This window comes from Myotis daubentonii, chromosome 10 (genome assembly GCF_963259705.1).
Source record: "Myotis daubentonii chromosome 10, mMyoDau2.1, whole genome shotgun sequence".
Lineage (NCBI taxonomy): Eukaryota > Metazoa > Chordata > Mammalia > Chiroptera > Vespertilionidae > Myotis > Myotis daubentonii.
This window is the reverse complement of record NC_081849.1, coordinates 16,767,277-16,783,435: the sequence shown is the minus strand read 5'-3', so window position 1 is coordinate 16,783,435 and position 16,159 is coordinate 16,767,277. Positions and strand designations below refer to the sequence as shown.

The 16,159-nt window shown below is 42.5% G+C and overlaps 1 protein-coding gene and 1 long non-coding RNA gene across 2 annotated transcripts; one reads left to right on the top strand and one right to left on the bottom strand.

Moving 5' to 3' along the window:
* Positions 1–1,941: 1,941 nt before the first annotated feature.
* WNT16 (Wnt family member 16) lies at positions 1,942–12,225 on the bottom strand. Its single transcript, XM_059711660.1, has 4 exons — positions 12,095–12,225; positions 11,655–11,893; positions 9,538–9,824; positions 1,942–2,613 (listed from the first exon to the last, which is right to left on the bottom strand). Exons 1-4 carry the CDS (start codon positions 12,187–12,189, stop codon positions 2,149–2,151), a joined length of 1,086 nt encoding a protein of 361 aa, XP_059567643.1. The 5' UTR covers positions 12,190–12,225; the 3' UTR covers positions 1,942–2,148.
* LOC132242693 (uncharacterized) lies at positions 10,898–15,546 on the top strand. The gene is made up of 3 exons (XR_009454696.1): positions 10,898–11,337; positions 11,598–12,470; positions 12,910–15,546. It is a non-coding gene; the product is annotated as an uncharacterized LOC132242693 (long non-coding RNA).
* The last annotated feature ends 613 nt before the right edge of the window (positions 15,547–16,159 follow it).

The following is a 16,159-nucleotide window of genomic DNA, read 5'->3' as shown; positions in this document are numbered from 1 at the left end:
GATAAAATAGATTTACTTTGTAAAAAAAAAAGGGGGGGGCACGAGAGTGTCTATTTTTCAGATTAGTCTAGTCAGTGGACGCTAAACCAGTTTTTAAAATAAGCACTATATTTGTTCACTTGTCATTTCTGAGAGCCACATTCAATGAATAACAATTTCGTTAAACTCTTAGGGTCACATTCAAATGTTTAGCCTTGATTTTAATATTAGACCTGAGATATTTCCAGGTGCTTGCTCTTATCCACAAATTATTGTTCTGCCTTGGTAATAAAATGGAAAGGAAACAGAATGAGACCTGGGGGAAAGGGAAACATTTTTCTAGCTTGTTATGAAAAGAAAAAAAAGAATATTCTTTCTTTGTCCATTCTGAACTTAGAAATCTATTTTTTTCTATATAATACTGAAATATTTAACAATTCATAAAAAACCTAAGCAGTTACATTAAAATATAACTTTAAATACAGCCTGCAACTTTTACCAGGAACCTTGTAAAATATGGTGAATATACATGCGTGAATACTAAAACAAGAACGACCATTCAACATTCACATGGAAAAGCAGCATTACATACAATATAATAAATATACCCAGGAAATCAAATCCACAAGTTGATCATTATTCTGATTTAGATTCTTTTTTTTTCAGTGAAGACTTTCTACACTTTTTGTATAATTTATTATAATAACTTTACAAGTTAAACATTAATTAAAAACAGAATTCCACTAATCTGACTGCTGAAATAACACAATCCTCAATGTTTTGCAGCATATTTTAAACTATAACACTTATAAAACTGATATTTTGGCAAGAAATACACATCCATATAACTAACTGCTCAATTAGCTTCTTTTTCAATATATATATATAAAAGGCAGAATTGATAGTATGAAGAAAAACAGAAGCTAATATTATTTCTGAGATAATTTTATCGCCTTAGCTCTTGGGCTTTGGCAATAAATGTCTTAAGTTTTAATATATATCATATAATTTAAAAACTGTATTTACAAAATATAAAACTTTTTAAAGCAAAATTCTATACAAAATACTGTTTTTATACGTTTCAAGGGTGCTTTACCCCTAATTTCCCACATGCATTCAGGATCCCTTCCTCAGACAGTAATTCAGAGCTGGGTTCTTAATAATAGTGGCTGGTCTACGATTAAAGTCTGAAGCTGAAGATCAAAGTTTACTCCATGCCCTACTGAGAGTTACCGAGAAATTCTCCTGATTAAAATCCATTTAAAATCCAAATTATACAAAATTCACTTTGTTAAATTTTGATTCTTTCCTTTTGTCATGAAACCTACCAAACACTTTTTAGGAATATTGTATCACTTATGAAAATTCTTTTTCATTGCCTTTCTTTTGAAATGAAAGAAAGCACCCACCACTTCTGTTACCTTTTCAACATCCGTTTCTATGCACAGACATGTAACATGATTTCTTCATCTAAAACGCTGAGAGAGCCCTAGCTGGTTTGGCTCAGTGGATAGAGCATCAGCCTGCAGACTGAAGGGTCCCAGGTTCGAATTCTGGTCAGGGCACATGCACAGGTTGCGGACTCAATCCCCAGTAGGGGGCGTGCAGGAGGCAGCTAATCAATGATTCTCTAATCATTGATGTTTCTGTCTCTCCTTCTCCCTTCCTCTCTGAAATCAATAAAATATATTAAGAAAAAAAATAAGACGCTGAGAGAATAAATGAGATTCACCTGTATGCTCCTGGCTGCTATAAGAGGTGTCTTTTAAACATGACTAACAGTCACCCACCCCTATTGAGTTCCATAACTGAGTTCCATAGTCAAGGATCTTATCCTGAAGATGGACCAGATCTTCTACAGGAAGGTTCTTTCCTGTTCTTTCTTGCTTAGGAGACAGATGATCTTCCTTGCATGTGTGTGTGTGTGTGTATATATATATATATATATATTTTTTTTTTCCCCCCAAATCACCAAATTAGGAACCCAAAACTTGTAGAATTCCCCCAAATCCATATGCTCAGTGTGTGACTGGACGTCAACCAGGTAAAGGGAACTCTGGGAGGGTCCAAGGATCTTGGGTTTCGAGGCCAGAGTGGACTTCACTAGCCCTGCAAAGTGGCACTCCACTATGGTCAGTGAGGCGTGGTGCCCACGGCTGGACGGAGTGGTTACTTGCAGGTGTGGACGTCAGTCATGCTTTCACACCTCCTGCAGCGAACGTAGCAGCACCAGATGAACTTGCACTCGCACCTCTCCACGTGTCTGACCACGTGGGTGTTGTAGCCTCGGCCACAGCAGAGGAGGTTGCAGCCACCCGCGCCCTCCGACGTGCGGTTGCATTCTCGGCCCTGTGTCCCCGGGATCCCAATTTTCTTATCCTCTACACAGTAGTTGGGAGACTTATGGATGTAGAGCAGATCCTCCTTGCGGATCGGTACTTTCCTCTGGTCCTTTTCTCTCCTGCGCATTTTCCTTTTTATTTTGTCTGAGACTTGAACACTGTGCTCATATTTATCCTTCAGGAAATGGCCAATCTTCTCAAAAGAAGACATGGTTTTCCAGCATGTTTTCACCGCACAGGAGCCGGACACGCCGTGACAGCGGCAGTCCACGGACATCAGCTTGGCCACAGCCTGCAACCAACAGGAACTGTGTTAAATATCACTCATGAAGCGCGTTTTACTCAATAACAGAAGCAAACTCACCTCATCACTCCACTTTCTGGGTTTGTTTCCGCCTGTATAAAAAATGATGGTTTTGAACATCAAGGATCTTCCAGGCTGCTTAACATTCAAGTGTTGTGTCCTCCTCTGGACCCTAGCAAACCTTTCCAAGTCAAATTTAAGCTAGTGGGCCAGGCTAATATTGTTATTAGAGATTAGAGGAAAACGACTTTTATTCCTAATATCTTGTTTAATTTGGGGTGTGGAATGATGTTCACACATGTCTCCATGTTCCTAACACATTTAGCATCTTGCTACTCAGAGTGTGGTTCATGGACCAGCAGCGCCAGTATCACTTGTAAGAAATGCAGACTCTCGGAACCAGAATCCGCATTTTATTTAGATCCTCAGGTGACCAAGGCACATTAAAAGTTGAGAAGCCCTGATAGGGAAGTCACCCTCAACTCGCCGTGTGCATGGAAACATCTGTGGGACCTTGCAAATAACCAATGCTCAAACCCTCACATTCAGATTTCTTTGGTAGAGGTGGGCTCCAGGTGTTGGTATGTCTACAAAGATGCTCAGGTGATTCTAATGGGCATCAAGGGATGAGACCTACTGACTGAATTGGGAGCTCTTAGGTCTGCGCACTGTAAACGCTGGGCAAAAGACGAAGGGGCCAAAGAGTGTGATTTTCCGGAAAATCCTTCCTCTCTTCTGGAAAATTAATTCAAAACATATGTCATATTCTTGATGGATTCGTAGCACCATCCTAACATAGAAAGGAGATAGTATCTACACGATTTTCCCCAATGCTATATGCTAAGCTTCGTTTATACAGACTGAGAAATTAAATGAGATTACATAGAGCTGTAAGAGCTCACCGCCTGGCACACATTAAGGTCTAAATGAACGCCCTCTGTCTCTGAAGAAGGTACGGTAAGAGTGCAGATAAATTGCAAATGGGGCTAACAGCGAAAAAACAATATAGAGACTTAAAAGGTGTTAGGGTTCCAAACCTCTTACATACCAGGCTCGTCAGCACAGCTTCCTTCAGTCTCCAGAGGATGGCAGAGCAGATCAATAAATTGTCAGGGCTAGCTGCAGAGTCAACGTGCTGGGTAAAGTGAAAAGCTGATCTGCCCACTCAATAACCTGGAAACTGTGTGCGTGAGCTCACCCAAGAAAGGCAAAATCTCGCAGCTTAAATCCCACTTACAGATCTCATCTGAACTGTAACCTGACAGGGCTTTTATACTTGGCTATTTATTTTGTACCAAACATGACGCTGATATGTTTGCGGGATGTTACATTTCTTAACAAATTAACCAAAGTTTCTGAACTATCTAATGAGACAGGATATTTCAAACAAATTATAATATTTGCAACTTGAATGAGAGCATACGGCATTGATTTATGCAATATTTGATACTTCTGACTGGTGTTTAAAATAATAAACAGAATAGTATTTTAAACCCCGTTCTTTATAGACTATACAGCGCACATGTTCTTTTTGAGTTCACAAAACTGAGAAGTTAATGGATATGTCTACTTCTTATTAATTCAGGCAAAAAGGCATCTTTCAATGATATGAAGGTAAAAAGTATGGCACACAGGCTCATTTGGTCAAATTTATGGCATTTGATATTCACAAAGCCTTCAACTCTTTAAAATGTTGAAATTAATGCAACCTGTCTACTTCTGTTCAGATTTTAAGTGCCCTAAGGATATGAGAAAAAAAAGGGCTCAACCAAAACTAGGTAATAACAAAACAAATTGCCCTAAGAAAGCCAAACGTCCAAGGATTATATTTATGTGTTTAAACCTGATCAGCGTTCCTTACAGTCATCACCTCGTGATTTACAGCTGCCCTTGGCTCGGTATCATGACTGAAAAGCTGACTTTTTCTTTTATTAACCAGTTCAAATATCATGTATGACGTTGCCAATTTGCAAAGCGTAGCAGACAGAGTAGATGCTCTCCAAATATTTAATGAATAACTAGTCCAACTCACTTAAACAGTTTTAATTCATTCTCTATTGGTCATCTGAATTGGAGGTAGTAATAAAAACCACCTTTTTTAAAACGAAAGAGTCACTGCTGGGAGATCAATGGTATTGGAAGACCGTGATCCAATACCACTGTCAGCCCACAGCAGTGGTAGCCCGTAAGAGTGACACACTATTTTATGGGTTTGAAGGATAAAGAGACTGACTTCTGAATTCAATGATATAACCTGCTGAATCTCTGTCAAAATTTGGGGGGAATTTTCCTGCCATAGAAACCTAGCCCCGTTAAATATCTGGAGTTAACTATAACTTTTCAGGAGTGGCGTTTTAAAAAACTTGTATTTGATTACCTTTGAATTCTATTACCTTTTTGTCCCTAACAAAAAGTATAAAAAAAGAAATAGTGTTTTGTCTTACATATGTATATTTTAGAAGAGAAAGACAAATAAACTTCAAAGAGAAAAATCCCAATAACTGACATGCAATGTAAATGATTATATCCCCATAATACTCGAAGGAAGAAACTTGGACAATAGGGATTAAATAAAGCAATAGAATCACCACTACGAGAATTTGACGAAAGGCAGAGTTCAGTGGCAGACACACACACACACACACACACACACACACACACACACACACACACACACACTAGAGCTTAGTTCTTCTCAGAGCACATTTTCATAGGTGATTTTTACTTAATTTTGTTTTATAGGAAGAAATGTAGGTAGTTATGAACATGTACTTATTATTCCAATTTTACAGAAAAATAAACTGTGGCTAAGATAGTTGTCATTCATAAGAAAAGCTTGGTGATACGTGATATAAAATCTTTATATGAAGCTGGATCATTTTAGTAAAAGAGGGAAAAACGTAGTGGAACATGCAAGTATATTTAGTAAAATTGCATGAACTTCAAAAAATATATTTTGGAGATTTTCAGAGAGTATTAATTAATGTTTATAGCTATTCTTCAGTGATAGCATAGTCATTTTGGGGGGAACAGGGAAAGTAAGAGAGTAGCAACCAAATGAGTTGTGTGTGGTTATGAGAAAATTCCTTTCTCTACTCTAGTTGAGTAGTTAAGGTTTATAACGATATTAACAGAGGAATGTTTTGTTAACTATTACAAACAGATGTGCACATTTTGGTGGAATATTTTTAACTATGGGAGAACAATTAGGAAGGGAACATTTAATCTACTGGGCTCCTTTGTGTTAAGCTTTGGTTTGATACACTTCTAGTGAAGTGAAATGCGAAAAATGTATCGTTAATGCTTAAAGGTAAAAATAGAAAATATTTGAGAAGTGGTCTAAGGAGTGATTGGTCCCACAATTTTGACTCAGGTAACACAGCAGGCTGTGATTTTTTCCAATATATTGCTCTCCACAGACTTCACAGAAATGATCAAAAGACTGTTATGAAACATTTCATGATGAGCATTTCATTTTGTCAACTATTAGATGATTTAAGTTTTTATGAAAACTGTGACATAAGATTGGATGGGTGTAGGTAGAATATCTATTCCTCTCACCCATTTCATGCCACTTAGTCCAAAAATATACTTGAATCTGCTGAAAAGCAAAACACTTATGTGTTGTTCACGTACTTATAAATATTCTTGAAACAGGTCAATGAAAATGTGGGGTTGGGCCCTTCCCACTTTTTTGAGTTAGTCATCATAAAACAAATTATGGGGTAGGAAAACTTAAAAGTTTATGAGGTGGACATGGGAAGAATGGAAATATTTCAAGCACACCAAAAGCAATACCCATAAATATTCCAAGTCACATTATTCCCAGAAGTTCTGCCCCTGGAAGACATCACATCATTCTGTTAGCCAATCGCCATGCGGCAACATTATTCTTGGAGTCATAACTTTAGGAATGGTGTCAGAAACCAAGTGGGGATTTAAGGTCAGCGGTTAGAAAATCATCTATCCTGCTCACAACACGACTAAGCGCCAGTACCCACATTTCTCTGAACGCTTTTCGACATTTGGAGTTTGGGATTTTGAGACGAGGGAAATCAACTCAATTGAATGCAGACCTTGAACTTGACTCAGGATGTGCCTATAATTTAAAATCCTATTTGACATTATTGAAAATGGAGTTGATCGTTCTTCCATGTTAGATAATAACCTGGAAACCTGGTTAGTTTGTTGTTGTGGTGGTGATGGTGGTTTTGATTCTTTTGGCCACCAAAAGAAAGAAAAATACAAAAATGCTTTCAATTGTAATACTGTATGAGAAAAGACCAATACAAACACCAGTGTAAAACATTCAAAATATCCAGGTAATATTTTAAGTTTCTATCTATTTCAGCGATTTTCAAGCTTTTTTCATGGCATACATACACTAATTACCAAAATTCTGCAGTACACCAAAAATATATATTTTTAGCCTGTTTGACAAGAAAATAGTTATAATTTTGATTCATTCACACCAGATGGCCATTGTGTTGGCTGCTGTCATTCATTTAAAATTGATAATCTAAAAGAAAAGAGGTCAGTGCCCCTGACTAAATAGTCAGGTATTGAATGTTTTAAAAATGGCACCTCAGTTGAAAATCTCTGATCTAGATTACCATAAAAAAAATTTAGTAGAGGAAGTTTAATTTATATAAAATGTGTATAATTGTATAAACTGAATTATTTTCTGCATAATTAAAGTAATAGCAAAAACCTAGGGAATGTGAGGAAATGCTTTTTGCCAAAAAAGAATTAAAATTGGTGCTGAATGGTTGTATACGTTTAATAAAATTAGATTATAAATAATAGCTTAAGATCCAAGTTAATTGTTACAAAAGCAAATATTGTTACATAATTTAAAAATTCACACAAGATGAAATAAAACTCAATAGTTGCCTAATATTATTAATAAAATACATTTTAGAGACTTAAAGACATTTCATATGTTCAGAGAGGACTTCATTCAAGAGATCGTAATTTGAGTTTCTGAGTTTTGTTTCCTGGTTAAAAAAATTAAAATCTCTAACAATTTATTTAACAAATATTTAAGGTTTAAATTAATAATAAACATTATTTAATTGTTTTCTTATTTTTAAACTATATTAATTTGACTTACCTTGATGCTTTTTTCTTGCTTAACTCGAGTTTTAAAGAACATATGTTAACTACATTTAACCTCTTTTATATTAATATATTAGAAATAATTAAAAATTTCTTTATTGGATAATATTTAAATTGCAGCAAAAACTATAAATTAATTTTTTAAAATATAAAACTTTAAGGAAAAGATGCATATGCATAACTATGGTGTTAAGGAAGAGTGACTTTAGTGAGGTAAATTAATTTTTTAAATTCTTAAACAAAAACATAAAACATTAACATAACTATTTACTAATTTCCTACTTTGCAATTTTTAATTGAACATTCAAGTTGAATTGAAATTTTGAATTTTATATGTTATGCGATATATTTACTGAGCTTTCTGTTTTTGTATTTTTAAAATATATTTTCATTGATTTCAGAGAGGAAGGGAGAGGGAGAGAGAGAGAAACATCAATGATGCGAGAGATCATTGATTGGCTGCCTCCTACATGCCCCACACTGGACACTGAGCCTGTAACACAGGCATGTGCCCTGACCTGGAATTGAATCCTGACCTCCTGATTCATAGGTTGACACTCAACCACTGAGACACGCCAGCTGGGTTGTTTTTGTATTTTAAACCAAAGTGATTAAATAAAGAAAACTGGCTGAAACTCTCAACTATTCTAATTGGGTTCCATTTGTTCACTTTCCAAAAATGTGAAAAAAATGCAACATATACTTTAAATATTCATGAGAAATACTGAAACTTGTTTTAATTTATTTCAGGAGAGGTAGCAGATTGCAATAATACTTTGGGACTTTTATAGGTTACTGGGTATTTACAATAGTATATGATGTGTGCTGATATTCCTGTCCTGAAAAGATTATTATAAGATAGAAAATATATATTCATAAAAAAAGTTTTGGCTGTTTTAGGAAAATCAGATGAATTTCCAAGTAATTCAACTATGGTGTTGAACTCAAATTTTATTGTATCAATATTTATTACAGTAAATATATAAAAGTTAAATTAAGCTACAAATTTATTCCATTTTAAGAAAACCTAGAATCATAAAAGAGGTTAATTAGATGGTGGTACTTCAAATTTGCTTCCTGCTGAAATATATCTATATTTTAAAATATCCACATATTTAATAGATCTAGAACTTCTTTACATTTATCTGTATTTATCAATTTTACAATGGATCTACATAGCTTTAAATAAAATAAATATTTCCCTTAAAAACTTTGTTTTAAAAAAGCATATTAGTTAAGTATCGTGCATTCCAAATGTATTTAAGAATGTTTGCTAGAGAAAGAAGGGTAAAACAGACCACAGGTCTGGGAGCCATTGCTCCCTAAAAATAGATATAAAAAAATAATCAAAAGTCCAATTGAGGAAATTTGATCCAGTCCCATTAGAAAGGTGGATACTGTAGATCTTACTCAGGCTCTGCCCCTAATCAGCTAAGGGGGTGGAGCCAAAGAACCCAACAGGCACTTGAACCTGTATGATTTTACAATCAGCATTTCAGGTATACGAAGTATACAATCACAAATACATTCTATAGCAAGACTGAACTCACATTAGATGGAGAACTTAAAACTACATCAATGAGGTCAGTACAGGCTCGTGAAAGAAAAACATGTATAAATTTACAGTCATACGTACGTAACAAAACATAATATACATACATATATACACGCACAGATTTCTTAGACTGCAAGTACGGTTTGTTTTTAAACCGTTTGAACAGGTTCATGCACAAGTGTCGTCCCTGTATTATTTACCTAAAAGCAATGAATTTTATGCCATTTCCCAATACATACCTGCCTTCCAGCTTCATTGTTATGAAGGTTCATCGCTAACAGCACTTTGCTTTCTCTGCCCGTGGTGTTTCTGATGGGGAAGTCCAGGAACTTTCTGCTGAACCACATGCCGTACTGGACGTCATCCGAGCAGCCCCCCCAGTGCCAGCCTTCGCTGGCTGAGCCGCCGTTCTGCAAGGTGGTGTCACAGGAACACTCCGTCATGTTGCCTGCGCTGCATGACCTGGTCACCGCGTGCACCAGGCCTGCAGCCATCACCGCGTAGATAAACGCTGTTTCCTTGGTGCCTAGAATAAGACGTAAATTGCTAAATGAGAGAGGCAGACCTCTCTGTTTATGCTCATAACAGAGCCTCCTACTCATTCTCTTGTCGGCGAAGCAATTTTTCAAAGGCTCCCAGTGGATGCTTTAATGAGTGCATATTTTGAAAGGAATATTTCCTATTGTGGTAGTCTTTTAAGAAAGCAACATTAATTTTGGGTTAATGTCCCGTTTGAGGGATTGTCAGATATTGGTTATCATAGTTCTCAGACGTAAAAAGACCTAAAATATAAAATTTATGTCGGCACCTAGTTCAGTGCCTAATAGACAATCAAAGCCCAATAAATACAGGTCAAATTTAAAATCCTTTGCGTGGATACCGGTAAATGGTATAAGATGCCTCCGAAGAGTCCAGATTACCTTTCTTTCAAAATTTAAAATGTGTTCTCACAAAACACAAGCTGAAAAATTTGGTGCAGTTTTGTTCGCCTGAGTAATACCTATCAGAAAGCAAGTTAAACTTAAACCAAGATCAAAGCAATTAGGTGATAAATGATACATGTTTAGTTTCACATTAATGACTCTCCTTTCTTTAGAATAGCGTTAAAAACAATCCTGATATTAACCTGAAACCATTATACACTTTATATAGTACTAGCTAATCCCCTTACAGGCTTAAAGATAATTAAAATGAAAGATCATTGAAATGTCACCAGCAAAAAAAAAAAAAAAATTGTTACGGAAAATAACTGAATATATCTTTAGCACAGGAGCAATAGCGTTTGGGCTAACACCTTTGAAAGTTAAAGGCCTATGAAAGCATCAACAAAACGGACTCAGAGAGACTCCGCAGGCGACTTTTTTTTCCCTTTCGAGATGTTTAGATTGGAGTGGAAACAATTTCGCGCCCGTTGTCCAATAAACCTCTTCAACAGCTGATGCGTCCGCATTTCAGCAACTGTGAAGAGCACATCTTTTTCATTCCCCCCGCAGGGGGTCGGGCTCCTTCGGAAGGGCGTGCGGGCCAAAACGCAGCAGGGCCCGGGCCACGCCGGGGCGGCTGCGTGTGTAGGAACCGGGTGGGGAGGGGTCAAAGGTGCAGGGAGAACGGAAACAAATGTGAAAAACAACGAATCTTTCAGCGCCCAGGTCCTAAAACTCCTGGCATCTGCTAATATTCCTGGAACAATCCCGATTCCCTGTTTTTGTTGTGTTTTTTTTTAACTTTCCCGTGTCACCAGGCACCTGGGAGTGGAACTTAATTCACCGCAGTTTCCCGCCCCCGGGTGAGCGCAGAGGAGGGCAGAGAAGGGAAGAGCTGAGTGGTTGCGCTCTGGTTGACGGCACGTTGGGTCGTCCAGGACAATCCCTTTAAAAATCCCCATTATTCCGTCTCCTCCGTGCTCCAAGGAGCCAGCAAACGCGGCCATTGGCCGCTGGTCCAAGTACCCGGCGCGCCGCGGAGCTGCTGAAATCCCAGCAGACGCGGCCGCAGCATTCTCTGCCGCCGACATCATGTTTCTCCAGCTGGTCCCCCAGGTAGGGGGGCGCGGCGGGTCCGAGGGGTCGGCGGGGTTCAGTGTCAGAGTTTTCCCTTCACTCCAGCCGGGCCCAGCGGGAAGGAGGAAGCACGCCGGCGGCCAGAGCCAGGCTCCGGACCTGGGGAGCCTCCCCCCCGCCCCCATCCAGGACCGCACCTGCGCCCGGGGGCTGGCTCCCCGCCCCGTCCACCAGAGGACCTCTCGGGGGGACTGGGACCGCGTCGGGACCACACGAGCACCATCGATGTTACTTTACAGGAATCGGAGGAGGGGTCGCCCCTGTCCCGCGCCCGCCCCGGGGGTCCCGGGACTCACCGCTGCTCAGCTCGTAGCCGAAGAGGGGGCTGGCGGCCGAGGGGGCGGCGGCCACGCGGCAGTCCCAGCGCTCGTGGCGGAACTGGCTGCGGCACTCCTGGACGCCCAGGCGCGCGCCCTCGCGGATGCTGGGCAGCAGGTAGGGCTTCCTCTTGCACAGCTCCTTCTGCCGGCTGTTCAGCGGCAAGTTGGCGCAGCCCAGCTTCTCCGGGACCCCGAAGGAGGCGATGCCCAACCACCTGTAAGAAACGGCCGCCCCCCATGCACGTCGCTCGCCTGCTCTCCTCCCCAATCCCAGATGTTCCCCCCCCCGCCACTTAGGCCACCCGCCCGAGGGTCACCGCCCCTACTCCCCGCGCCTTGGCTGCAAGTGCCCTGAGGCTGGGTACCCCATGTGCCACCACCTACCCCGTGCGTCCCCGCTGCGCCCCGATACTCACATCCAGTTTCCTTGGGCCCCGCAGGGGAACAGCGCGAGCAGGGCTGCCCACAGCGCGCACAGGCGGGACAGTCCCAGGAGCGCCGCTCGGTCCATGGCCCCCGCATGGATTCCCGCAGCCCCAGCCACTCCTCTTCGGCCCTCCCTGCCCCGAGGCCCGCCAGGCCAGAGGTCAGCTCCCCAGCACCAAGTTCTCCGTCGCTCTCCTCCTCCCTGCAGACAACATAAAACGAAGGCCAGAAGCGAGAGGGGCTCCCGGCGGCCTCCCCTCCCTCGCTGGGAGCAGAGCGAGGAGGCGGAGGAAGGAGCTGGAGGCTCTCCTCCCGCGCCCGGCTGGAGACGTGCGGGAGATGCGGGAGCTGCCCTCGCATTCCAAGGTGAGAAGCTGCTGTAGATGTAGCTCTGCCTCCATCGCCCCCGGCCTCTCCTCCCCCCCCCCCCCCGCCCCCGGCCGCGCGGGGAGTCTGATTGGTCCAGCCGCCGCCCCGCACTCCTCATCCCCAGACTTAGGGCTCCCATTGGCGGAGAGCGGGCTCCGCGGGGGGCGCGGGCCGCAGGTCTCCCGCGGCGGGTGCAGACCCGGGAGAGTTCAAGACCTTTCCTGGTCGGGGCGGGGTTTCTGCTGCGCAAGGGGAGTGAGCGCTACCCAAGGACTGAGAGGGGCGCTTCGGTCGCAGCAGCCCCAGGCGGGGGCGGGGGTGGAATGGGAGATGTTTGCGTTCCACCCATCCCGTTGCCTTTGGATTAATTACCCTCTGGGTGGAGCGGCTGGAAAATCTCACTGCCCCCGTTCCTTTCCTCTCCTGCTCCCCACAGGAGAATCATCTTTTTGAGTCAGAGTTGGTACCAAACAAGTTGACCTTTCAACACCCTGCTTGAGGTCCCAATGCGTCAAGAAGCTTTGGAGGACAGGACGGGAGAAAGGCCTTCCCATGGGGACCGACGTCATCTCCCCAAGCACTCATGTTTAGCCAAAGGAAGGGTGCAGCCTAGCCTCTAACCTACCGCAGTCAACCCGTGTTGTGCGATTTCCTTTCCCAGGGTTGTCTCCCATTCCCCATCCTTGAAAGCACTGTCGGAAGATGGAAGGCAAGAAAGAATGAGTGAAAGCTGTCTGGAGGGTTCTAGAATAGTGGGGAGCTGTGTCCTGACCCTCTGCTCCACTCCACATGATGGCTCTCTGGGCAGGGCTACAACTGAAGACAGATTTTAAAGACATGGTTATTAAGCACCTACCATATGGCCAGGAAGGACTGTGGGACTTTAGAGAGACAAGACACAAGATCCATTCCCTCGAGGGCACAAACCAGCCCTGGAGAGGAGCCTACATCAAAATAACTGGAGATTGTTGGTAAAGGAGAGTATGAAACCCAGCCAGGTCCTTGTTGGCACCAAAGAGGACCCGGAAGCAGAATGTCATGGTGCCTGGCCTTTAGGAAGGTCGGTTAACCAGCATTCTGCAGTCTCTGGGGACCTCTGAAGGCAAGCAGGACATGCTTAGCTGTGGGACAGCCCTGTCTCGCATAGTGGGAGACAGGAAATGTTTTGCAGTGGCATCACCTGCTCCTCAGAGGACTTATGAAATGTTTGTAAATTCTCAGGTGAACAGAACAGCTTAGTGGGTGGCAAAATCCAGACTTACCCAAATAAAAGATCTTACTTGCTTTATCTATATATATAAAATGTTAAAAGACTGACCGACTAACCAGCTAGTAGGTATGACACGCACTGTCCTCCAGGGGGCAGACACTCAACGCGGGAGCTGCCGGGCTGTGGTGACTTGGCAACGGTTCTCGGTTCTCGGTAATACACCCCAGAACCAGAGAGGAGGGAGCCCATTTCCTCAGGGGGCCACAGATTCCACCAGGCTGTGGGACCCCACCTGCTGAAGGGACTCCACTCACTCCACAGACGCTGTTTGAGCCGTGGTGCCACCCCAGGTGCAGCCGGCCAGGGAGGGACAGCGGGAGGTTGGCTCCAGGGAGTGTCCGGACCAGGCTCACCCTATCGGCCACTTTCTAGTTAAATTCCTTTCAATGTGCACGAATCAGTGCAAAGGGTCACTAGTCTTCAAATAAAGGATTTAATTTGCTGCATATCTCCTATATCAGCCCAGAGCAATAAAAGCTCACTGAAATTCCCCTCCTATCTATCCCATTCATTCCTTTAGTCAACAAATATTTATTGAGTGAACACCATGTACTAGCCACATTGTAATTTTTAGAGTCAAGTTGATGATAGGGTGTAGTTACTGATCTAGAAATATTTTGGCGCCTGGCTAGTGGCCTCTCTGCAACTCAGAGCCTTCGTCCAAGCCCACTTTATTCTGTGAGCTTCCCAGGAGGCGTCTGGAGCATTCACTGCTGTAGCCCCGCCATTGGGCCCAGTACATGAGATCCTACTTTTGAACACAGTTTATTGAGTGAATTAACATGATGAGGAACATTCTGAGCAGATACCTAAGTGGCCTAAATGATGAAACTAGAGAAGTGATTGCTCTGTCAGGGGCCTGGAGGAGGGAGGAGAAAGCAATCTCGGGACTGGGAGAGTAGAGAATATTAATACTCTAGGCCAGTGGTCGGCAAACCGCGGCTCGCGAGCCACATGCAGCTCTTTGGCCCCTTGAGTGTGGCTCTTACACAAAATACTGACTTCTGCGCATGGGCCACAAAGTTTCAATCGCACTGTATGTGCGTGCTCGCACGTGGTATTTTGTGGAAGAGCCACACTCAAGGGGCCAAAGAGCTGCATGTGACTCGCGAGCCGCAGTTTGCTGACCACGGCTCTAGGCTGATTTTAGTGGTAGATGTTTTAAGGAAGTTGTTGGGCTTGTGTGCTTTCTTTTCAATTGAAAAAAATATATATGGAGCCTCTATTATGAGTTAAAAAGTGGGGAATAAAACAGCTATATTGTAGCGGAGTTCACAGTCTGGTTGGCCAGACAAAGTGAACAGGCTCTTACAATACAGTGTGATACCGGGAAGTACAGTGTGCTGTAAACCACGTAGAGGGGTTACTTAATCTAGTTTGGGAGTGCAGGTCCCTTGAATTCTGCCTCCATTATGTCTCTAGGGATCCAGCACTGTCTAGACAGGCATTCTGATAAAGCATTTAGAGAGAACTCAGAGGATTCTGCTCCTACAGTCAAAGAACACTAGGCCAACCATTTTCAAATCCAGGGCACAACTTCAGGGCCTGAGTGGTGCTCTTTCTCTTTTGCATAATCTAAGGCCGTTGGGACATTCTGATACTTCTAAAGCAAAGGAGACTTATTTCCAGGCGCTGATGTAGCTGAAGAAGTAGGCTTTTCACTAAATGAAGATATTTGAGTGCCTACTTTGTGAGGGCATTATGAACTTTCATGCACTGAGACCCTCATATGTGCTCCCAGAGTTCCTTCTTATTTTCTAGCTCTGTTCCTCTCTCTTCTCTAGTTTTCTCTCCCCTCCCCTCCCCTCCCCTCCCCTCCCCTCCCCTCCCCTCCCCTCCCCTCCTCTCCCCTCCCCTCCCCTCCCCTCCCCTCCCCTCCCCTCCTCTCCCCACTTCCTTTCCCTCTCCTCTCTTCTCCTCTCCTCTCCTCTCCTCCCCTCTCCTCTCCTCTCCTCTCCTCTCCATTCTCTCTCTCTCCACACACACATTATATATAAAGAAATAAATTTGAAGAGATTAAGAAACTTGCTCAAGGTCACCCAGCTAGTAAGTAATAGAGTCAAAAAAACCAATCTTACTTTAGGGGTCTTATTCTTTCCACCATAACATACTGCTACATAATCTAAATCAAATTCTTTTTTTTTCTTTGCCTAATCAAATTCCTGATCACTGGGCTTCAGGGTCTAAATTGCTCTTTTGCATCACATGGTTCTTTACATCACAGTTCAAGATATCTCCATCAGTCTTCTGTTTCCTGATAATAAACCAAATGCATATATTTTCATTTAATATATATTGAGCCTCTGTTGTGAGTTAAAAAGTGAGGGATAACACTGAGCTAAATGGTAGTGGAGTCCACAGCCGGGGTGGGTCTCCTGAGGAGGTCTCCCTCAGGCAGATGGTGGTCTCATGTATG

Excerpts from the sequence above, each read along its gene's own strand:
- WNT16 (XM_059711660.1), bottom strand. The coding sequence starts at position 12,189 with ATGGACCGAGCGGCGCTCCTGGGACTGTCCCGCCTGTGCGCGCTGTGG. Across the intron at positions 11,894-12,094 it reads GGGGCCCAAGGAAACTGGAT|GTGGTTGGGCATCGCCTCCT; the intron begins GTGAGTATCGGG and ends CGTTTCTTACAG. Across the intron at positions 9,825-11,654 it reads CGGCTACGAGCTGAGCAGCG|GCACCAAGGAAACAGCGTTT; the intron begins GTGAGTCCCGGG and ends GTCTTATTCTAG.